General features: G+C 37.8%; 1 protein-coding gene across 1 annotated transcript in view; it reads right to left on the bottom strand.

Annotated features, from left to right (window-relative positions):
• Window positions 1-23,817, bottom strand: part of LOC150087165 (nose resistant to fluoxetine protein 6-like) — a 54,905-nt gene that overhangs the window by 15,628 nt on the left and 15,460 nt on the right. The window contains exons 4-11 of the mRNA XM_090372998.1: window positions 19,767-19,854; window positions 17,331-17,419; window positions 16,706-16,873; window positions 10,981-11,074; window positions 6,405-6,497; window positions 4,446-4,611; window positions 3,318-3,397; window positions 1,513-1,635 (exon numbers count right to left, since the gene is read on the bottom strand). Of these exons, the coding sequence (XP_090229124.1) occupies window positions 1,513-1,635; window positions 3,318-3,397; window positions 4,446-4,611; window positions 6,405-6,497; window positions 10,981-11,074; window positions 16,706-16,873; window positions 17,331-17,419; window positions 19,767-19,854 (901 nt within the window). The remainder of the gene's footprint in view (window positions 1-1,512; window positions 1,636-3,317; window positions 3,398-4,445; window positions 4,612-6,404; window positions 6,498-10,980; window positions 11,075-16,705; window positions 16,874-17,330; window positions 17,420-19,766; window positions 19,855-23,817) is intronic.

The raw sequence follows: 23,817 nt of genomic DNA, 5'->3' as shown, positions 1-23,817 counted from the left end.
TGGCTGTTTACTAGTGTCTCTTTGTACCTTACAAAGTTTTCAGCTAACTTTGACAACTCAACTTCTTTTTACTCCCTTGTCAGTGTCTTTAAGATCAGAAATTGAAGATTAAGATCAGAAACTTTTACTCCCTTGTCAGTGTCATTAAGATCTGAAACTGAAGGAGCGCCAGCACTGATCCATGAAGAGACTCTGCTTGCTGTAGTGATCAACTCGTTATTACATGTCGCAAAAAGAAACAGGCATAGAAGGCTCAGTAAATATAAATGTAGAGTTGGCAGTTAAAAAGTAACGTATGAGCACACACTAACCTCAAAGTATTTGGACAAATACTTTGAGGTTTTAGTTCCCCTTTGGTCGCTGTGGCACGCTCTACTCTCCAGACTAACCTTTTCACCAACGAAGCCAAAACTACAGTTAGTATTGTCTTCCATTCCTCCTGCTGAACAGTGACCAGTTGCGTTGTCCATTGTGGGATGGACAAAATGGGATGGACATCGTCGGTCTGCTCTTCGTCCGACGTTCCAGTTCATTCCATTAGTGTTCCATCAGATTCAAATCGGAACCTGGCTGTGGACCATTCCAACTTTTGCACTTTCAAACCATTTTCAAACATCATCGGCGGTATCGCATGGACATTATCCTGTTGAAAAGAAACATGAGCCTGTACCAAAGAAATGACACATCGTAGGGAACACGGAATTGTCCAATATGTTAATGTAGGCATCTCGGTTAATTTTTCTCCAACTACTAAAAGTCTTAGACAATTCCACGAGAAGCAGCACTGCACTATAATCCTATCCATTCCGAATTTCGTTTTTGGCACAATACACATCGGCAGCACATTCTCCGGACCTCCTCTGCACCCACTCATCTGATTGGAATAGGGTGTAAAAAGATTCATCTTTCCACAGAATTAATTTCCGCGATTCCATGGATAAATTATTACGACATTCGTTTATAAGTGCAAGGAGAGACCAATGATTGCAGTTGGTGTTGCTTGACTTCTGCTGCCCTCTCATGAAAACTGAAGCTGTGGAGCTACGTACAGCTGAAGTCAATCTCCGGGTTGATTTTTTTTTCAGATGTGTTACGAGATTATCGTACTACCTTTCTGAGTACCCTACACTCACATGGAGTTTCTATGGTATTCTTGTGCATTGCAGCATGTTGTTGATTGCTCTGTCAACGTAATATCAGGAATGGTGGACTTTGAATGGTGTCAGCAATTGCACAACATCCCAATCGAAATCAGTAAGCTCGGCATTACGGGACATGACGAGAAGAACTAACTTGTGTGGTTCGTGTGTCTTTCTTGTGTACCGGTTTGAGTTACATGTTTATCCGAAAAGGTACAATGGACTATGAAAACAGGTGAATGCATACTTTTATAGGGTACAATATGTTTTGTTTTGCCATATTAAGATATATCAAAATTCTACTTACGTAATTGTTTATTTGTAATAAGCTTGTATTAGAAATAAAGTATAAGCAAAGCAAAATGATACTTACGCAGAGGGACCAAACACCATTAGAGCGAGAGGAGGATGATTCCTTAGCAATGTAACCAGGACATTTATGACTATTGAAATGATTAAAATTACAAAATTAATTACAAGTCCTAGAGTCGGCCACCTGTGAAATGAAGAAAGCACAGTTGAATTTACTATGATAAACAACATTCAGTTAAATAAAAACTGTCATTTATAGTCACCACAATTTGAGTTACTATATGATTGCAAATGGAAAGCAATAACTTGTATATACGAAGTGTGGCTATTAAATATGGAGACTGCGCGCGCAGCCACTACACACCAAGCGCCACATGTGAAACAAAGACAGCAGTTGACCTGAACCTTTCCCTAGTTTTCAGCCAAGTCACTTCCAAACACACTCATTCGCTTTGCAGTTAGACAGGTTTTCATTACCTAGTGTTTTTGCAGTTGGCCGGAAAAATGACAGACAAAAAGAATCGAACAACAAATCAACCTCAAATTTTAAAGAAAACTAAAGAAAGCACCAAATGAAGGTTATGAATTGTTACGTCAAGTTTAGCGGGAAGATACTGCCAAGAGCTTTCGTGTTTGAATGGCATAAAAGATTTTTAGAAGGAAGACGGAATGTGGAATACAATGAATGACTAGATCAGCAGGTATCCATAAAAACTGTCGAAAATGTGGACCGGATAAGGACATTGGTTGCATTAGAACCCAATATGTACAAAGAAACGGTTAAACATATTTTAAGTGAAACTTTAAGCATGAGAAAAGCATGTGCCAAGATGGTGCAAAAGGTTTTTGAATAAAGATCAAAGAATAAGAAGACTCCAAGTTTGTGATATTTGGAAAAAAATGAAGATTCAGACTTTGAGTACTGTACTGTAATTACTACGATGAAAGTTAGTTGACTGTCCCCTATCAGCCAGAAACTAAAAGACAATCAATTCAATGGAAGATAAAACAATCCTCCAGACCACAAAAAAGGAAGAATGTCAAAATCAAAAATGAAAACCGTGCTTCTTATTTTCTTCGATATTAAAGGAATCATTATGGCTGAATGCGTCTCCCAAAATCACTGTTAACACATTGATGTTCTGACAAATCTGTGTGAAAAAAAATTGTAAGGAAGAGACCTGAATTGTGGAAAGATTCTCCATCAAGACAATGCTCCAGCACACAACGCTCTCTGTTTGCTAATTTCTGGCCAAAAAAAAATCCCTCTGTGTGAATATGCACCCTACTCGCCAGACCTTATCCCTTATCACTTTTTTTCTCTTCCCTAAACTGAAAGGTGTACTTAAAGGAACCCATTGAAGACATTCAGAAAAAAAACGACCTAAGTGTTAAAACAGCTTATAGCAGATGACTTCCAGAAATGTTTCTGTGCTCGGAAGAAACGTATGGAACAGCGTGCACGAGCCCAAGGTAATTATTTTGAAGGGGGTTACCTTTTTAGGGTAAGAAATAGTTCATTATATCTCTTTTATTTCAACAGAGCACGTTATTTAATAGCCACAACTCGTACTGAAAGAATAAGTGTGACGTAGCTGTCACTTTTAACTCTCAAAATATTGAAATTTTCTTATTAATGTAGAGGAAATGGTGATGAAAGGGGAGGGGAGTATTTCAAAAGCATCACTATTTCTAAGTAATTTTTTTTCTTTATTAGAATGCAGTCGTTGAACTTTTGAGATGTAGATTGTATTGCGCGCGTGTGACATTAAAGTAGGATTTCAGAGAACCCCAAATTTACTAATTGAAGTTTAAAAATGTTCCTAAATTATGAAACATTTAAAATTATTAAAGCTGAGCGCTTACCTAGTAAGGGGCCACAAAGCAATGACGTAGAAGAAATAAATTTGAGTATCTGCTGCAAGATACCACGTGTGGGTGACACACTATAAATAGAATTCATTGTTTTTTTTTTAATTTGCAATATTATCATTATCTACAAATAATAAAAAAACACGACAGTATTAACAGCATCATAAATATTAATGTTTTTAACTGATTGAACTACAGAAATCAATGCTGTTTATAAGCGAAGAAGCCATTCTGTAATTATAAGACAATTAGGCAATAAGAAAGCTGCAAAAAATCAAATCTTCCAGTTTTAACTAATATACAGTCTAACAAAAGAGATCTCAACTTACATACATACAGTGACATAAAAATTTTGCATTATTAGCAGATTTTCATGAGCCCTACTGGCGTTGAACTTTATAATCGTACTTAGAGAACCAATTAGTGAAACTTTGGCATGGGCTTTTCTATTTATAGCTATGCTTCTGCTAAAGAAGTCTACTTTCCATTTATTCAACGTAAATAATGGCATTTATTTCAAACTTATTTGAAGGCAATAGCTCGAAATATAAAACACATTGCTTAAAATACCCTGGGATGCCACGTATGCACTGGAAAATGATTTGGAATGAACTCTAACCGCAAGAGTGAAGCCATCTTGTTTAAAGATATCGGTTTGAAATGAAAGCATCCCCTCAAGTTATGCTCCCCAAAGTTTTGTAAGATAGAGAGAATGCAAGAAAGAGCTCTGTATTTAGTAATCACACTTACGACTGCTAAATGCGGTGCTGTTTCTTGCATTCTCTCTATCTTGTGAACTCTACTGAGATCGTTCGTTATGTGAGCAGAAAATGCATTTATTTATATCTCTGAGAATGTAATGAACATTTATCTCTTCTTTCAGCTGGCCTTATTATTTAAACGAGGATTTCTCCCTCCGATTTTTTAAAAAAGGGCAACTCGCGTGCGCTGTACTTCATATCACTATCACAGATGTGAATATGCTAATTTTATGCCTCTCTAATACCGCAAGTTATTTTTCGAACTTTATGAGCTATTGTAAAATGTCCAAGAATCGATAAAAATTATTACATCTATGAAATTCTTAATATATTTTCGAATAAACAAATTACTGTAGCTTACCATCTTATCATAGTCAATGAAGTTGTTTATATAAAGCATATTTCTCCACCAGTTGTTGTAACAGTTCTGGACTTCCACACCAATGGTATCTTTCCATAAAGGGCCAGATCCCAACAAAGGGAGGAGGAACACAAAAGCCACTGTTGCCAGTAAAGCTGGTGTAAGCCTGGAGGAATAAATCAAATCAGTTTCGTATCGTGGTAATACCAGCAATTCAAATGTTACAAAAGTAATGTTTTTTGCGAAATGAAATGGTGAAATGTTAAGAAACTTTCAACTCTCACAAAGCTTGGACATTTATCATACAATCTTCCCTAGGTCTTTTACGCAGTGTGTCTGTAAGATTTTAGGGACATCACAGCTTATACCATGTTGCGCTGTTGGGTATTATGTCTGTTCAAGTGAGTGTGTTCGGGCTGATTTGCATGTTGTACGGGTTGAAACCCCTACTACCTCCTCCTGAGATCGGCTAACTTTTTGTGTGTTTGCTTATTTTTTATATCACTGACACTGCATTGGTACTACCTTATCCATACTGTGTGAGAGTGGTTTCCTTTATCCCTTATAATTTTCGCTTCTCTCCCACTGTTATGGACAAGTACAGAAACGCAGTTCCTGATACATGGTCAGGTGTAGTCCCCTGATGAAATACCTGACCATGTATCAATAATTACTTTAGCTAACATCACATTTTTGCTATCCCTTTTTTCGACTTAACTAAATTTGCCGACCCATTTCTGATTACAGCTATCTCACCTTTTATTTCACTTGTTTAATCATTTTACTTTACAGTTCCCTCACTCTAATTGGCTTTGCAATTCAGCCTATAATTTTCGTAATAAAATTTTTCGTAACATATATAAACTTTTGCATCCTTTACTGCTGCTTTACTACTTCAGCATTTAACATCTCGACTCCTAGTGGACGGATTTTCATGAATAAATAAATAAATTTTCTGTTTATACTCCGGGACGACCAAACGGTCAGAGGAGTTCACAAGATAGACAGAATACAAGAAACAGAACCGTATTCAGTTTTACATTTGGGCTTTTTAAAAATATTTATCGAATAATTTCAAATTTCATTAAAATATTGGCTTGAAAGCAGAAATCTGGCAATTATTTACTTATTTATTTCGTCCTAATGTAATAACTCGAGTCTCAGTGGATGGATTTCATAAAATTTGATGTTTGAGCCTTTTAGAAAGATTTGCAAAGCACTTACAAATCTAATTAAAATCAGACTAATAGAAATCCGACAATTATTATTTCTTTGTTCGTCAGTCCGCATATAATAAATGGACTCCCAATAGACAGATTTTCGTGAAATTCTATATTCTGACCTTTTAGAAAGGTTTGTCGAACGCTTCCAAATTTCATTAAAATAGTACGAATAGAAATCCAGCAATTATTTTTTTTCATACACATCACAGAGGCTGTCCATATAGCGTATATTATAGCTGAAGCACTGGATAGTTTGTTGCCATGCGCTGGACGCAAATATAACTGTAGGAATGAATGGGCAATGTGCGAATGCGCAGAAATGTAATATTCTTATTTCGTGCATAAAAGTCTCTGTTTTTTTCTCTTTTTTTTTATTATAAATCATGAATTATTACTATTTGCTAATTCAACCGAAATGTGGCGCTCTGCGTATATGAACTAAATTGTTTATTTATAATTTGATTTTATTTCCAGTCAATGTTGTGTCAGAAGTGTAATTTATTAAACAATTCGTATTATTTAAAGTTCATGATTCGCAAAAATTCAACTAAAATAATTTCTGATTGTTTTTTTTTATTTTATTTTAGCAAACAAAACAACCAAATTCCAAAAAAAATTTCAGTCCTTCTGCAAAAACTCAAAGTAGTTAATAATAATATTTTTGTAACTTATTATCAATTTTTTTTTAAAAATGTGTCTTTAACAAAATACGTAGGCATACACAAATGAAACTTACCTCCAATAACGATGGAAAAAATATAAAAATAAGTTGAAAGGTCTCTTTTTCATTCCTATTTCAGTTACCACAAGGTAGCTTACCAAAAAACTCCTAAAAGAAGAAAAACGTAATTTAAATATTCAAATAAGAATCGATAATACTTATATAATAACACTACTTTAATTCTTATATAATAACACTACTTTAATTCCTCTATTTCTGTTTTGCATATGTTGACACGGTACACTCCAGGGCAGATGATTCCAATATTTTCAAGACTAGTATGTGTTCAGAAAGACAGAACGGTAAGTGATCTACATGATAGGTGAAGTTTTTTCCCCACCATCACATCGATGGGATAAAACAAACCCATATTTTAAACTCCAATTATTTATTTATTTATTTTGTCTATCTGGTTAGATGGAAAAGATTTGTCTTTTCTACTGAATAACACCTTCGCCCTAATATGTTAAATAATGTGTCAAATATTCTCAAACTGTAACGCGTTTTCATAAATATGAATACAGTGCACATGTATGCAAATCAATTTACGAATTTCTCATATTAACGAGTTTTTCTTTCATTTTGAAATAAGAACGGTTGCGAACGTCAGATTTGTCACCGTGTTTGGAAGAGATGAGTTTCAGATCAACTGCTGCAGTTAAGATGGGAAGATAGAAAGGGATCCAAAGCAGTAGCAAAAAAATTGAGCAATCAGGACGTCACGTTGGACGACTCCTCTGTAGATGATGTGGTTCGATTACAAGGTCTTGTGTTCAAACCTCAAATGCCCCTGTTTGAGAATGGAATCGAGAATTTTAATAAGCCTTCCTGTATTTTAAAATATCTTTCAACAATTGTCATCAAGGCATTGATTGAGATATTGTCGAGCTTATATTGTCTAAGAAGATTACATGTCTCTCCTTTTGTGCTCAGAATTATCTGGATCCGAAATAGGGTGTCCAATACATTTGTCACAGTCGATTTCTTTGTTGTTGAGATGGGGTCCTCCTTGTGATTTGGATGTTTGACTTTCGGCTCGGCTTTTACGATATAATGATTCCATATTTCCGGGAGAACTCCCTGAAATACAGAAAACATTGTATATGGAGGTTATATATGGATTACATATGTTCTATGACTGTAAGAACTCCCTAATATATGGAAATTTAACTATAAGTAGCAAGCCCTCAATGATAAATGGACTGCTTAGTTTCATGATGAAAAGTGTGGGGAGGGCAGGTGGCTGGTTACTGCCTGAATAGCATTTTCTTTTTCTTTGGTTATTGTGATTTCTGCCAGGAGGGGTCTAGTATCTGGTGCTGTTCATGTAGTTTACCAGCCAACTTGTATTATCTGTTGTGGGAGGGCTGCACTGTGAGTTAGGATCTGTAAAGACTGTTCGCCCATTCCTTAAATAAACTTTTGTCCACGGTGAAGTTGGTACTTTTATTGCCACAGCTGCTTCTTTTAGACTGTTTTAAGCTTTTTTTTTTGTTCTTTTTTTTTTTTTTTTTTCTTCAGGGCTTCTGGTTTTCTGCTATTTCCTACAAGCATTGTGTTTTCTTACAAACACTTCCTTGATGTTTTTGTTCAACCACCAGTTAAACAGGAGGTGGTTTCGAACCCTGACGTATCTAACAAACAGTCCCATTTATAAGTAGTGAGGCGTTGGAGAATTATTTCCTAGTTTATGAACTTGGTGGAAAACATTTGCTGTGTTCAGAGGTCCACATTCTAAAACTGACCGAATAGAAAGGTCAGAGCGAGTATAAAAAATTCGCAGTCCAATGGTTGATGATTTGATTTTCAGGAGAGGGTTGGCTTGATCAGTTCTGCATAGGCCTGACGTAGCCCAGTGGTCAGGAGCGAGAGTGCATAGCACGCGTTCCTTGAGTGACCGGGGTTCAAGCCCGTGACTACTAAATACGATAAATATTTGTATTGACGATTTATTGTAAACTCTACTGACTTGGTTGTCGTGCCGGAGTATAAACAGAAAATTTATTTATTTATTTATTTATGAGGGACGTTGTGGAAGATGAGATCGAGTTGCTGATTAACCCTAGTTGGGGGGTTAGAAGAGGAAGGAAGTTAGAAAGTCGAGCATATGTAGCATGTTTTCCAGAGAGGTTCCAGCTATTGAATAACGTGATGGCGGCATGTTGAAGTTCCCTGCGAAGATAGTAGGGAGGTTGGATTGGAAGTTGATGGTAATCCAGGCTCCTTGTTCCGTTCTAATTCTGGGGTGTGTTCTCGAGTAAGGTAGAGAGTGCAGACCTGTATTCTAATTTAATCGAGATCAGGGATTAGAGAAATGGCTTCAAAGTTTTCTGGACTAGTTGAATTGGTCCGTAGAAAAGGAATATTTGTGATGATTGCCACTCCACACCCACAGCGAGTAGACCTTCCATTAGATTGAGCAGTATAGTTCAAAGGGTGTCAATAGCTCTATTGTGGTCCTGCCAGGTTTCTATTAAACAAATAGCATCATATTCTGCAGCAAGGAGAATAGACTGAAGTGTATGGAGTTTGGTACTTATGCCCCTTATATTATGAATGTACTATCTATTACTAATGTGGGCGTGTATGAGGCACTCTTTAGTAAAAAAACAGTTATTAGCTTAAAGATCAGCTGAATTCGAGTGCTGCTTCTATCTTCCTATATAGCTTCCTCTGGGACCGGGACTAGAATTTCGCAGTGTGTATGTTGGGTAAATTCTATAGCCAATTCAGCAGTATCACAGTGCGATGAGCCAACCAGACAAGGGCATATTATATATGTTAGACTCAACTATAAATAATAGGGTTAAAAAAGAAAATCACTATAAAGAGGACAGCATTGCGAGCTCCAGAGGTTTATCTGCGGCAATGTTTCGCCCTTAACCGCATCATGTCACCACCTAAACTTCCACTGCTATATCAAGCGGAGATCGCTAATACAAACCTGTTTGGTTTTTTTTTTAAACAAACAAGAGATTTAGAAAATACACGTTCAACAAAATTCGGAATTTGCGGTTGTGCATATCGATTTTAACAGAATAAATAGCATCAGAGGTTAGGGACTATCCGAGAATTCAGGGGAATGGAGCTAAGAAAGGAAATGAAAGAAAACTTCTCCTTGCATAGATCGAGGCACTCCCTTTTTTTGGAATTTGGGACTTATTTTAGTCGGAATAGTCGCTGCAATATCTCCCCCCCCCCCCAAATGACCTGCCATATCAAGGACGACGAATTAGCTTTCCTGAAGTTGCTACTCTCATGGTGTACACGTCGCTTAACTACAACACACAAGTTATTTTCCCGTGAAGGGAGCCTCGGCTTCTCACACAATAGCTTTTGAAGAGCAGGCCTGATAAGACCTGCTCTTCAAAAAAAAAAAAAAAAAGTACTTCTGCAATTCTTTCCAAAATATCAGCTTTCAAATAACATTTTCATGACAGATATAATAATGCCATTAAGCTTCTTGCTACTTCTGGAATGTTTTTTCCATCCGAGCACAAAGCCTTGACATGTCTTTCGGTTCTAATGATAAATATAATCTTTATTTTGGTACCCACAAATTCCCTGGTTAAGGAAAACTAATCGTTTACAATCCAGTTATATAATTAAAAGCTAAACTAAGAGATTGACATTGAAGGTGGTCATCTCCACTAGTTTTCTTCTGTGTTACGTATTATCGATTTCATCAGTTCTTGTGACGAAACTGTGTGGAGCCATTGAGTAGCTGTAATTTTTCACCTGGATCCAATTAGGTATATAGTCAGTAAAGTCCAAAAAATGCAAAGCCAAGCTTTTGCTACATCAGTTAAAAAAAAAAAAAAAAGAACTTGACTACACGCACGCCTATGAAACTATTCCTATCTCCAGCAAAAAGCCCCTTGCCATACTTTTCCACCAATCCAGTTCTTCCCCACCCCATAACTATCACCTATACTATGACTCTCAACCATTAAAGGAGGCAATTTATTCCGGTGGTTTACAGCACACTGACCACGCAATAACCTATCCATTGGTTCCTCCAACAGCATGAATTTATACCATCTTGTTTATGTCACATTTTAGTGTAAAAATTACACCCAAATGAAAAAATTGCACTTCTTCGTTCCATCCCCTAAGTCCTGCACAAATCAGATCCCCCTCAGTACCAAGATTCCAAACTTTGTAAATCCACGTTTTCATGGACATTCCTCACAAGTACGTCCTTTTGGTATTCTTATGAGAATCGTCTATTTTTAAACCCTTTGAATAAGTTCATTTCCTCAGAATGAGATCCCCAGACCTGAACACAATATTCCATATGTGGCCTCACCACTGACTTGTATAACGGGACTGTAATCTCCTCCTCCTCATATGCAAAAGGTACACTCTTGGAATGTTTCAGTACTGTAGAAACCCAGCCAACAGTTAGGTGCATCTGTCTACCTTCCTTTCCTCCTGTTAAACTTTCATTCATTTCTGATTCATCTTTATTACTTCATTGTAATATTAATGGTAGCCTCAGTCAAGTATTTTATTAATAAGTATTTTATTAATACCTATCATTGCTTAATTGCAATAAACAATTTATAAATAAATTTTTAAAAATTCTTACCCAATTAGAAAAAAGGTGTCGACAGCAAGTGAAGCATTTAACAAGACCTGAAGGGAGACGTCCTTTGTTAACTTCAGAGTCTCCAGAACATTTCCTACCATCAATGAATAAATAGTAAATCACATAAGTAGGGAAAATAAGGCAACTTAATTTTATATTATAACTGTACAACGACCATATAAATGTATGAACAAAACAAAGTCATGAAAGTTATAAACACAGTCTTGTGTTTATAACCTTTAATTACAATACCAGAAAGTAGTTAGGCAAATGTAATCGCAAAAGGAGTATGAAATCAAAAAGTGTCAAAATGCCATATTCCCCCAACAGTGTGGTAATATATCCACACGTAAAAATGTTTATGGCTAGTGCCATACCAGTTGGCATTGTTCTTAAAAGGGTAACCAACAACTAACTGTGAAGGTACGTAAGGAGTAAATGTAACTAATTTTTATGAATTGTCCTCTGTACAATCTTCACAAAAACGATCAGATGGCGTGCATATCTCATGAATCCAACGCAGACACTGCACACATTTCAGTCCTTTTTTCATCAGTGTGAGACCTACGCCATTTTGCACAAAATGAATCTGAGTCATTCAATTACGATTCATTATCACCACACATCTTTACTCTCTGATGAACTAGATGGTTTGTGGGCAGCTTGCTTTTTCTTCCTTTTTGAAGAGTTCGCCCTTTTCCTTTGGTTTTTGCGATGTTGAATTTCAGCAGCTTTTCTTGCCTTTGTTTCTTTGTTACCACGCATTTGTGCAATAGTTTCAGGTGATGTAAGAACTTGTGCGTGCCGCTTGCGTTTTGCGAGACCCAGTGGTTTTCACAAAACCACTGGGTCCCGCAACAACAGGTATTGGCGCAATGTTTTCAAACAATTTGGGGGCAGCAGGAGTGTTATTAACAAGTCTTGTCCCAGAAGCAGTAAGCTCAGGTCCTATCAGGTTATTGTTGTTTCCAGGTTCTTCTTGGACTGTGGCAGTTTCATCCAACATGAATGCGTGGTCTGGAATTATTTTTTGATTCCAAGGAATGATTCCACAAGCTTGAAATCCAGATACTCCATTGTTGACTGTTGCTGCTTTACACCAAGCTGTGTTTAGTAGCTCTGGAAATTGAAGTCTGGTTATTTTTCGACCCGGATGATTATGCACCCATGTCCAAAGGGCTTGCTCCCAATACGTTTTCAATGGCTTGAAAAATGATCGATCGATTCAAAGGCTGCAGCCAATGAGTAGTATGACTCGGGAGACATAAGAGTATGATGTCATTTTAGGCAACAAAATCCAACAGTTCAACATCTGAGTAGTGTGAAATATGTCCATCTAAAATAAGTAAATGCTTGCCTGGTTCCTTTCGTGGGATGAAATGATCCTGCAGCCATTTCTGTTGTCACATAAGCTGACTTTTGATTCATAACTACTTGACTACCTGGTGGCAGACCATCCTCAAACTCCTTTTTCTTGTTTTTTCCTTCAAAAATGCAGTATGGTGGTAAGAAATTTCCTTCTCCATTCACGCAGGCTATCACTGAAATAGTTTCTCCTTTTTCAGCACTTGCCACGCAGCTGACTTTGCTCCCTTACTGGCAACTACTTTGCTTGGGTTATTTTTCAATTGTAGTCCTGATTCATCCATATTGCTAATTCTTTTAGAAGCATTGGGTGTTGAACGGAGAAGTCACTCATCTAGAACCAAATCCCAGACGAGTGGTCATCACTCGTCTGGGATTTGGTTCTAGATGAGTGGTTTATAATCGTCTCGGTTTATCAACTAAATAGTTTTCCACGCAAACACTCTGCAGGATGTTAAAATAAGCGTCACATTCTTCCCGGCACACTCCTTTAACCCTAGCTATGGAAACACCTTGTGCTTTCCGAATTGCTAGTTCCCTATGTCTTTTCATGAATAATTGAAACCAATCATATCCAGCTGCTTCTTTTTCAACACTAAAATGATGCGGAATGTTATTCTTGATGACAAACGTATACGCGAGGTGTCTAATGTCATGTTGGGTTAATGCAAAACCATTTTTTCCAATCTCTGAATGTAGTCAACCAGTTCCTTTTCCTCTCCTAAATAAGTCTTGCGTCCCAGTCGCAACTGGAACTCCATAGGTTTGTGCAATTGATCGAACAGATGTAGTTTTTTTCTTGACTTCGTTAACAGCCTTTCCCTAATCTGACATTCAGATTAGGGAACACGAAATTAAAAACGGTGCAGGACGAGAAAGATTTAGGGGTTATCATACATGCAGATATGAAGTTTTTCTTGCAGTATAAGTAAGCGTCAGAAAGGCTAGCGGTGTGGTAGTGATCGATAGGATTTTTGTCAGAAGGAAGTTATTATTCCTCTTTGTAAAACGATGGCCTGGCCTCAATTTGGAATGTTGCATTCAGGTCCGGAGGCCTCATCTGAAAAAGGCATAGAACTTCTAGAACGGGCCCAAAGAAGAGAAACTAGATTAACTAGGCTAGGAGTGCTCAGGGTTCCTGTTCTGAGACATTTCTCAGGGTTAAGAAATGTCTCAGAACAGCGGGTCTCAAATTTTAGTGACATGAGGATTCTTCTCAGGGTTAAGAAATGTCTCAGAACAGCGGGTCTCAAATTTTAGTGACATGAGGATTCCGTCCAACTTGAAAAATTTTCCGTCGACCTCATGCTCAGTTAAACTGTTTCCATTGTGGTTTTCACTGGGCCTTCAAGTAACTTTCTTACTTACTGGACACGGACCCTTCAGGAAAAAAATAACAGATCTGGGCATTGAACAAAACCCACTTTGCACATGCGGACAACCTGAAAGCTGGGTGCATGTAATGTACTACTGTCCTTATTATGAGGATTACAGGACAAGACGGATCACAAAAACACAGGGAAACCTACACCATCAGGAACATCTATTTCTCCAAGATGAGCTCTACAATCGTCACCTTACCGAGTTTGCTCAATCAACCTTCCAACTCAGACAATCTCCTAGTCAACAGTTCGACAGTAATACAAAGGGAATCCACTTAAACGCACTGCCGGGGTACGACACGCTGCAAATCCCATCCGGGGTAGGATTAACTTCAAACACTGCAATCTTTACCCTGCAATCTTTTTTCTTTCCTTGGCCATGGGTGGGTTGGTGGGTTACCAAGGTCAGGGGTTTACAACCTTCATTCCCTCCCTACTTCCGTCATCCGTCACGAGTACAGAGAAGGGCAACAAGATTAGTGAATGGAACAAAGGGGTGCTCTTACGAAGAAAGGCTTAAGTTTTGCAAATTACAGTGTCTGGAGACTAGGCACCGGCGAGATGATCTGATAGAGGTGTATAAAGCCTTGAATGGTTTGAGCATGCTCAATGCTGATGGGATTCTTCCTCCTGCTCAGAATAATCACCTGAGAGGGCATAAATTCAAATTGAGAAAAGACAGATGTAGGATAGACGTGAGGAAATTTGCCTTTAGCCAGTGGGTGGTTGGTTGGTGGAATAGACTTCCATCCCTTGTCGTGGAAGTTGATAGCCTAAATAAGTTTAAGGCTCAGCTGGACAGGTATTTCGAACGAACAGAGGGGTGAAGTGGAAGTGGTTATTTTTTATTTATTTTTTTTTTTTTTTTTGGCTGATGCTGCATAAGCTTGCTTTCTTGCATCAAATGCCTCTACTAATACTAATGCTAATCTGGAGGACGCCTTCTTTTCACGTCCTTCTTCCTTCCCCCTCCTTAGCTATCTCCCTCATTTTCTTCCTTTTTTTTATTATTTTTTTTTTTAGCTTGGTCTCTGTCAGGAAGCTCAGGCGACCCTGGCAGAGACCAGCCAGGCTCACCTCCCAGTGGTGGTGGCGGTCAACGCGGGGTCCCATTAGGGGTCCTGCGGCCAAGAAGCCAGTGACATAACAACAGAACATAGCACTACTCTGACACAAACCAGACACTACACTTTTTCTGGCTTTTACAGAAATTCTGTACTTCTTCACAAATGGTGCAGATGTGGGAAACCACCGGTGGCGCCTTCCGCAAAACACTACGCCACTATGTATTAGTTTTCAAATATTTAAATTAAATTAAATTTTCTGTTTATACTCCGGGACGACCAAACAGTCAGAGGAGTTAACAAGATAGACAGAATAGAAGAAACAGCACCGTATTCAGCAGTCACGGGCTTGAACCCCGGTCACTCAAGGCACCTGTACTTACGCACCCGCGCGCCTGACCACTAGGCTACGGCGGCCTTTATATTTTATATTTATAATATTTATAATTAGTTATAAATATTTATATATTTTGAGAAACTCTGTCTTAAGAGATGTAAATTGTAGAGCCTGGAAACTAGACATCTCAGGGGTAACCTGGTAGAGACGTTTAAGGCCCTTAAAGGAGTAATGGTAGGTGGAGCAAGAACTAGCGGACAAAATTCTGGAGGCAATAAAAGATCAGATCTCGAAGTTCACCTCTGGACAGCGTGGGTTGATTGTTGGAATAAACCTCCTCTCAAGGTAGCTGAAATAGAAGTCTGACAAGATTTAAGCCGTAATAAACTGGAATAGTGGATAACCTGTGATTGGCTAAGAATTTTTTAATGAAGAATGAGTGATGGTCGAAAATATAAATCCCTAAAGCAGCACGCACAGTAATCAACACACACGTGTAAATAAGTTGTAGGGTGTGTGAGCATTCATACAAGTTTTCCTTGCATGGGTAAGGCACGAGCATTTTTCAGCCATGGTAGAAATCAATCTTAACACTTGCGGTCATATGTCATAAATTATTCTTTAGTGCCACGTGCCTCCGTATGGCAGACTTTGGTTTTTAATTTAATTATCATTAAATTAAAACCAAACTGTTACAAAGGATGAGCAGGACAACTAGGATGTTCAAGAAATGAAATATAATTACTAATGGACCAAAATCACTATTAGAATTTAAATCTGGTGTTATAAATTACGCTGATATTACTGAGAAAGACGCGGAATTGCTTACCAGTGAAGTGTTGAGACGATATTTTTTTTACAGTAAAACAGGGTTGCTTCCAAAGCTCTTTGCAAGTAGCCATTTTTTAATTATTAAATGTCAACTGCCTTCCTATAATTTCCACAGAATCAACGCTTGTACAACGGAATATGTCCACGTATGGGTTAAATAATTAAGATATATTTACAAAGGAATAGATATTACCAATAAAATATTTAAAATATGTTTATCGCTACAACAAAAGGTATTTACTAAATGCTAAAACTGAAATACTTTAAAGGCTTTAGCCTCAGGCTGCGAGAGAATTAGACAAAGTAAAAGTTAGTGCAAACGCATCATATTAGTACGCAGCAAACTCTGAATTAGCAAAAACAGCATCGTTTTAGTTAAATCTCATATTGTGAATACGTTCACAACGAGTTGCCATGATATTGCACTACTTCGAATATAAGCTTCACCAAAGGAAAAGACTATGTTACTTATTCTCACTTATTCTCTTCGGTGGGTGGGTGGGTAGGTACCAACCAATCCTTTGGTGAAGCGTTACTTTTTCGAAGTAGTGCAATATCACGGCAACTCGTTGTGAAGTTATTCACAATATGAGATTTAATTAAAACGATGCCGTTTTTCTAATTCAGAGTTTGCTGCGTACTAATATGGTGCGTTTGCAGTAACTTGCGTTGTCTAAATGCTAAAATTAAAATTTTAAAATAATAAAATTTAGCGAATCTATACAGAAAACAATTAAATTTCTTACTTAGCATGTTGGGACGAAAATGAGCATAACTATGGAGAAGAATAATCCATGACACTGTAATGACCCGAAATCCGTGCAGAAATGGAAATTTCCCGACATACTCAGTGTCAAATATTTTCTGGGTATTCCTTTTCATGGAGAAACATCTTAGAATACGACAGCAAACACCTAAAAGTAAAGGGAAAAATATAAATATAGGTTCCCTTATCCAGTTATTTGCCATGATTATTTATCATCATTTATGACTTAAGATAGTGGCGCAAACAAGAAACTCCACCCATTCAAACTTGGCTAAGTAACAAATGCGAGGGTGCATTGTCGTGGTGAAGCAAGCAACCAACCAATGGGGTTCCACGGTGTTTCTTCTAGTCGTGTCATAAAGACGTCTGAACTTCAACATAGAACCTCACGTGGTTCCTCTGTTAGCAGAGGAACAAAGTGAACACCGCCAACAACGATGAGACATGTCTGAACATAACATGTTCAGACATGTCTCATCATTTTCTTCATAAAACTGCATTAAAGGAATGTCTAGAAAAACAAGGTGGACACTTCCAGCAATATTTTAATTGAATAACTCTGTACTAAGGCATATACGGGCACTCACATGAAAAGTATTACTTACTGTTGCTTATAGGACTTTTAGAATTGCTCTCAACTGCTGACAAAATAGTACCAATAAGGACCAAAAATCCCAGGAAGCTAAACACAGAGCTGAAAATAAACAAAAAAAAAATTTCTTGATGCGCGTTACATTTCAGGCCCGTTAATTCCACTTTTCCTTTGCTGTAATAACAGAATTGAAAAGTTAATATCTAGCTTATGTTACCAATTAATTACTAAATGATTAACTAGTAATATATAAAAGTAATTATCTTCATTTCACTTTACATACCTCAACAGTTTAATATTCACCCCACAGTTTGTGATAAAACTGCTAAAAAGTTTGCGATAAAGAGTATTATCACAGTTTGGGTTAATACCTTTTGGGATTCATATTTGTACGATTTTAATGAAATTTGGGAACGCTCGACAAATCTTTCTAAAAGAGCCAAAAGTAAAATTCATTTAATGGGAGCCGAGTTATTACAGGAGGATGGACATGAAGATAATAGGCGCTTTATGCATGCTAAAGCGTCAAAAAATGCTGAATGCTGTGTGGGATGGACATTCCATCCAGTACTGATCAACTTGATGACAATGACGCGCACTAGGGGAAAACTGAAAGAATTAAAACTGAATTTTTAAAGGCAGATAACAGTGGGTTATGCTTTCTGGTAGCGTATGGGTTCCATCTCTCAGTGTGCGCAACATGGTCCACGGCTGTGGAACCACAGCTAGCCCTAAATGTGCACCAAATCATTCTAATATCAGTTTAACGAAGAATAAACCGACAATTACTAAATCACAGCTTCAATTTAAAGTATCTGGCTTCTATCTGCATACTTACTTTACTTCTGCATATAAGAAAGAATTAAAATAAAATGATAGTTTTCTTATGTGCACAAAAGTATGCAGATACCTTTGCGCATATAAGTAGAGTATGCAGATAGGTGAGTTACTTTAAATGGAAGCTTTGCTATTGATTTAACAGTTTACTATACAATAACTGCAGCTATAAAATTATAGTACAAGAGTTCCACTAAACACAAGTACAAAGTCATTATTTATTATAAAAAAAGGCTATCTTGTCAAATAAACTTGACATAAGGATTCTGGTAAAGCGATTGTGTTAAACTCCATCAAAGGGAAGATCTGATTGAGGCGCTAAAGGGGGTTGCATAAAATGAACGAGGAAGGTCTCTTCTCCCTTGTGAGACCAGGAAGCACAAACAGAAGACCGAATCCCGTGAAGTTCATCTGGAATGTATGTTTTCCAAATGTCAAAGGCAATGAGTGAGGCTAAGTTCAAAGAAGAACTGAATAGTTACATTTTCTTATAGCCCTTCTTTTGGTGATCTTGATAAACCAGCTCCTGCCATTCCTAGTACACTCCATTCAGTGTCTCCAGTGGTCTTCCATCAAAAGGATGTCAGAAGAATTTTGAACAGTCTTGATGTAGAGGAAACTCTGAAAACTTGTGTTGTTCCCCAAGGTTCAGTTCTTTCTCTCACTCTTTCTCTTGTATATTAATGATCTTCTTCCATTTACAGGAAAATCCTATCCATAGTTTTGCTGATGATAGCACATTGCATTCCACCTTCCAGTTCGAGATACCTTGCTCTGCTCAAACAGTTTCAACTTCTCGAATATCCATAACCAATTAATAACTTAAATACTGATTTCTAGGTAATTCTCCTGTGGGGCAAAGATGACGTAGTTAATTTCAATCCTTCTAGAACCTCGTCCTGTATTGTATCCGCAAAAAGTATTCTTCTGCTCTATTCGATGCATTTTTATTATGGTTTACACCAACTTCCAGTCTCTTTTGGCATAAGCACATCACAAATATTGCTTCCTCTGCATTTAATAAACTTTACTTTTCTTCTAAACAGCTGCTCATTCTGTACAAATCTCAAATCTGCCCTACCGTGGAATATTGTTTCCACATCTGGAGTGGTGCTCCCATAACAGCTAGACTCCATTCAAAAGACAGCAGTCAGGTTAATTCATGGCCCATCTCTTACAAAGTCTCTCCACCCTCTGTCCCATAGACATTTGTTTCTGCGGAATGCCTTTTCTCTACCTGCTTCCGTGGGCACTGTTCTTCTAAACCGGCTTTTATAATTCCCTCTACTATTCGTCCATTTAAGTGTGTATATATGCAAATCGATTAAGCACCCTATTCGAGTATGCATATCTTTTGCATGTCATGTGATCCCAGGAATTAAGAGAATTATAGAGAACTGTCCCAATCGGGGATTTATACTCAGTGTGTACATGGGGTATTTTTAATTTAACGTAATTTATTTTTTGTGATATTTGCATACCATTAGTAATCTGTTTATGTTTCATCCACACCTTAACAGAGTATCCAGAATTACTGATAAAAATAACCAATTTACATTTTGATTAAATGGCTTCATTTACAACGCGGACTTAAGATTTGGGGAATACTTACATTATAGCGATCTGCAATGGTGTATAAGCATTGTCTTCTCTCACTTCACAATGGGCCACAACAGCCTTGATTTTGAAGCGATCTGCAACTGTAATTAAAGTAAGCATCTTTTTGTTAAAATGAAATTAATTCTTACATAAACAGAGTTGAATCAAAATCAGATTTACACTTCCCCACCAAAATATCTCAGAATGTAACTAAAAAGCAGGAAGGTTTCCGTTTAGCCTTGATCAATCTCATGTTATATGAATTGGACTAAGGAGCACACAGGTGATTTTGGAGAAGTTATTTCATTCCTGTTTGAGAATGATATTTAAATCCGCAGGAAGATCCCCTCATCACGTACAGGTGCCCACATCGAGGGGGCACCTGTACGTGATGAGGCAGTGATGGGTAGCAGAGTGGTTATAATCACCGTCTTCCCTACACTAGGGGTGGAGACGGCCCAGGTTCAAATCCAGATAATGACGCGAGGAACTTGGCCCATTTTTGGGTAATCAAGTTGTTGGCCGAGTCGCAGCACAAATAACATTAAAATATCCGAACATTAGCCAACTATGATCACTGTACTGATTTTTTCCAAAAGAGGTTTAACATTTTTGTAGTTTTCTTTTCGTGTTCAATGGGCTACATGAATAGATGAATATTTGTCTCCATTATGAAGGAGAACTCCTTCATAATTCACACATGTATGGCAAATTTTATGAAGGCCCAACTTTTTATTTTGGTCACCCAATTTAATTCTAAAATATGCAGGATATACTTTTTTCACAAATGATATTATATCCTGCCTTAGTTTCGCCACATTACAGATGAATTGTTCACACAACGACGAGTCGCAAATTTCAAAGACAGAATATAAAAATCGCGTTAGAAGATACTAGTTATCAGCAGAAAACGACTGAATGTGGAAGAAACAAATGGTAGGTTTATACAGCTACCTGGCTTGCAGGTTTCGAAATGTGTTAAAACATCCGAGAACGTCTATATCAGTCAATCACAAAGAAAGTAGTACATAACGCAAATCCATGGAATGTATATCTAGGAAAACAACTCGTAAAAAAGTCATTCTGAGGACATATTTTTATGGATAAAGTAGTATTAGATTCAAGGCAGAAGGCTGTTATCCCCTTAAATGGGTAGCTGAGAATGTGTTTATCCTTCGAGATACGATCTCTCATTTCTGAAGTGAGCTGAAGCGGCTACACATTGCATTTATTGACCTACAAAAGGCCATTGACAATATCTCTTTAGCTGCAGTGATAGAGGCTTTACACAAGAAGAAATTCCCTGTGTCCTTCATTAATTATGTCCAGGATACAAAACTCCTGTTTAACCAGGTATTCCGGCCAATGCCAAGAAATCCAACCTAATAAAGGAGTGAGGCAGGGTACCCACCGTCCCCATTCTTATTTAATATAGTGCTTGACCTCTTCTTTAAAGACTTGCCTAACTATGTTGGATTTGATCTAAGTGAGAATAAAATCAATGCAGTGACATTCGCTGATGACCTGATCCTGGCAGCATCTTCTACAAAAGGGTTGCAAAACTTGCAGGGCCGAGCATCAATATATCTTAGGAGATGTGGCTTAAAAATAAATATGGCCAAGTCATGGTCATTATCTCTTCTCCCATCTGGTAAACAGAAAAAGATGAAGGTTTAGTCATGCAGATTTATGATTACCAGTGAGAGGTTAACATCTGGAGAAGTTGATATGCGTTGGAAATATCTGGGTGTTGAGTTTACTCTTTTGCTTAAATGTATACTATAGACTCCCTGGATGACCTGCTGGTGAGACTTCGTAAATGCTGCAGCAAAGGCTGTTTATACTTCGTACATACATAATTCCTAAGTTTTATCATCGGTTAGTACTTGGTAGGATAACCTTGGATACCCAGAAGAGGTTGGCTGTAAAGCAGTGGCTGCGTCTCCCAAAGGACGTTGTCTTAGCGTACTTTTATGCCAACATCGTGGAGGAAATTGTTGGAGATTCCTTTCTTTTGCTGGACCATCCCCCCTTCTTAGGAGACAACGAATTTTGAATCTGCAGAACTCGCCTTCTATTTTCATAAGATATAGCTTCCTCTACAACCATAAGGAAATTGAACTCAAGCTATTAGTTGATGTGAGAATTCGGATGGAGTCTAAAACATCTGTGAAAGGGTGGTGGAGCCATCTCTTGCACAAATTCTTCGATGGCTGTGCCTTAAAGGAGTCTAGTAAAGTGCTCTCTCAGCATCGTTGTGAGATTGCACCTGCACCAAATTACTATCCGGTGACGCTTATATTGATTTTATAAGAACTAAATAAATGCCCTCCCTATCCTCTCTAAGACATCAAGAGGAGGAAGTATGGAGGAGGACTGCAGGGTCGCATGTATGGTGGTGAAATCTCTCAGCCACGTTGCCTTAAGGTGTCATCGTACACATGGCATCAGGATCACCAGGCACGATGCGGATGTGAACTTGGTTCAAAATAGGCTCAGCCAGAAGGGCTGGTTGGTGGTAAAGGAACCACATTATCAAACTGAAGAAGGCTTGAGAAAACCCGACCTTCTTTGTGCAAGGGATGGCTCGCTCTCTGTTCCTTTTGGAAGCACTAGTGGTGGGATCTGGGCATGACTTGGAAACTTCCCACAGAATTAAGCAGAGGAAATACTGTATGATGTAAATCACAGCCGCGAATTGAAGTCTCTTAATGAATATGGCTTACATACAAAGATTTAAACAATAACTTTGATTACAGAGGTGTGTGGAGCAAGGCATCGGCTGCCCTCTTGACATAGTTTAGGCGTAACGCCTCTAATCTTAAGATGATATCAATCCGTGTCCTACAGGGGACTTTCAATGTTGGGGTGGTCCAACAGCGAGTGATCCCTGTAGAGTTATTCCATGGTTGTGTGCGCGGGCTATCTTTTGGGTACTTTGTAGGCTGATCATGGCCATTATAATAATGGGAATTATGAAAAAAAAATAAATAAAAAAATCCAACTCGTAAAAAATGCTGTAAGGTAAGCGATAGGTAATAAATGGTTTAGATATTTAGAATTAGCACCAAAAGTAAATCAAAGTAACGCCTTGAATTTTGGAAACAAAACCTATGCAGACCAGTGTAATTGACGAGAAAGAAACTCAATAGATTTTATGAAGAATTAATTGGGTTTGGATAGGAGAGAGTGTCCCTTCAGGAAGGAAAACTCTCTTCTACCCCAACCCAATTATAACAACCATCGTTCACTAAACCCACCCCCCCGCCCTATCTCTCACTAATACTTGGAAATATCATCCTCAAGTTCATGATATTCCCAAGTATTAGTGCAACGTTTGGAGAGTTGAATTTTTTTATTTATTTTTTATATCCTTATCAAGTGAAGAGAGGATACACTGCCATGTCTGGGGGCAGCTTCGCTGTACGTCAACCTTTTACATATTGTAATGGTTTACCAAATTTCAATGAAAGTTTAGTCAATTCAACAGAACCTTGGCTGGACACCTTCAATTACGAGCCCTAGACAATTGTCTCATTTATGTAGACCTAAGTTTTGCCATGTCCAGTATGGCATGCCATAACTGAAAGAAGTTCTAGAATACTCTACCCCAAGCGTTATGAGAACCGTCCAAATCATCTAATATCTTATCAGTCAAAGAAATCCTCCAGCCTCACTGTAAGGCTTGACGTAGCCGAGTGGTCAGGAGAGAGAGAGAGTGCATAGCACGCGTTCCTTGAGTGGACCAGGGTTCAAGCCCTTGACTACTATTTTTGTATTGACGAAATATTTGTATTGACGATTTACTGTAAACTCTACTGACTTGGTTGTCGTGCCGGAGTATAAACAGAAAATTTATTTATTTATTTATTTATACATCGACTGTAGAGGTAGCATCCCATCTCATTCATAGTGGTAACTTCTAGGATACAAATTTGGAAGAAGGTTGCTCCAGAAAAACAGAAATAGGGGAAATGAACGAAGAATAATTGTATGAAATTTAACCTTAAATGGACAAGCACTGGCAGGTTGATGCACCTCGTTATTTCATATCGAAATATTGA

The sequence above is a fragment of the Mastigoproctus giganteus genome, chromosome 4 (genome assembly GCF_048544385.1).
Source record: "Mastigoproctus giganteus isolate SK-2022 chromosome 4, ASM4854438v1, whole genome shotgun sequence".
NCBI classification, from domain to species: Eukaryota; Metazoa; Arthropoda; class Arachnida; order Uropygi; family Thelyphonidae; genus Mastigoproctus; species Mastigoproctus giganteus.
This window is presented reverse-complemented; position numbering and strand designations above follow the sequence as displayed.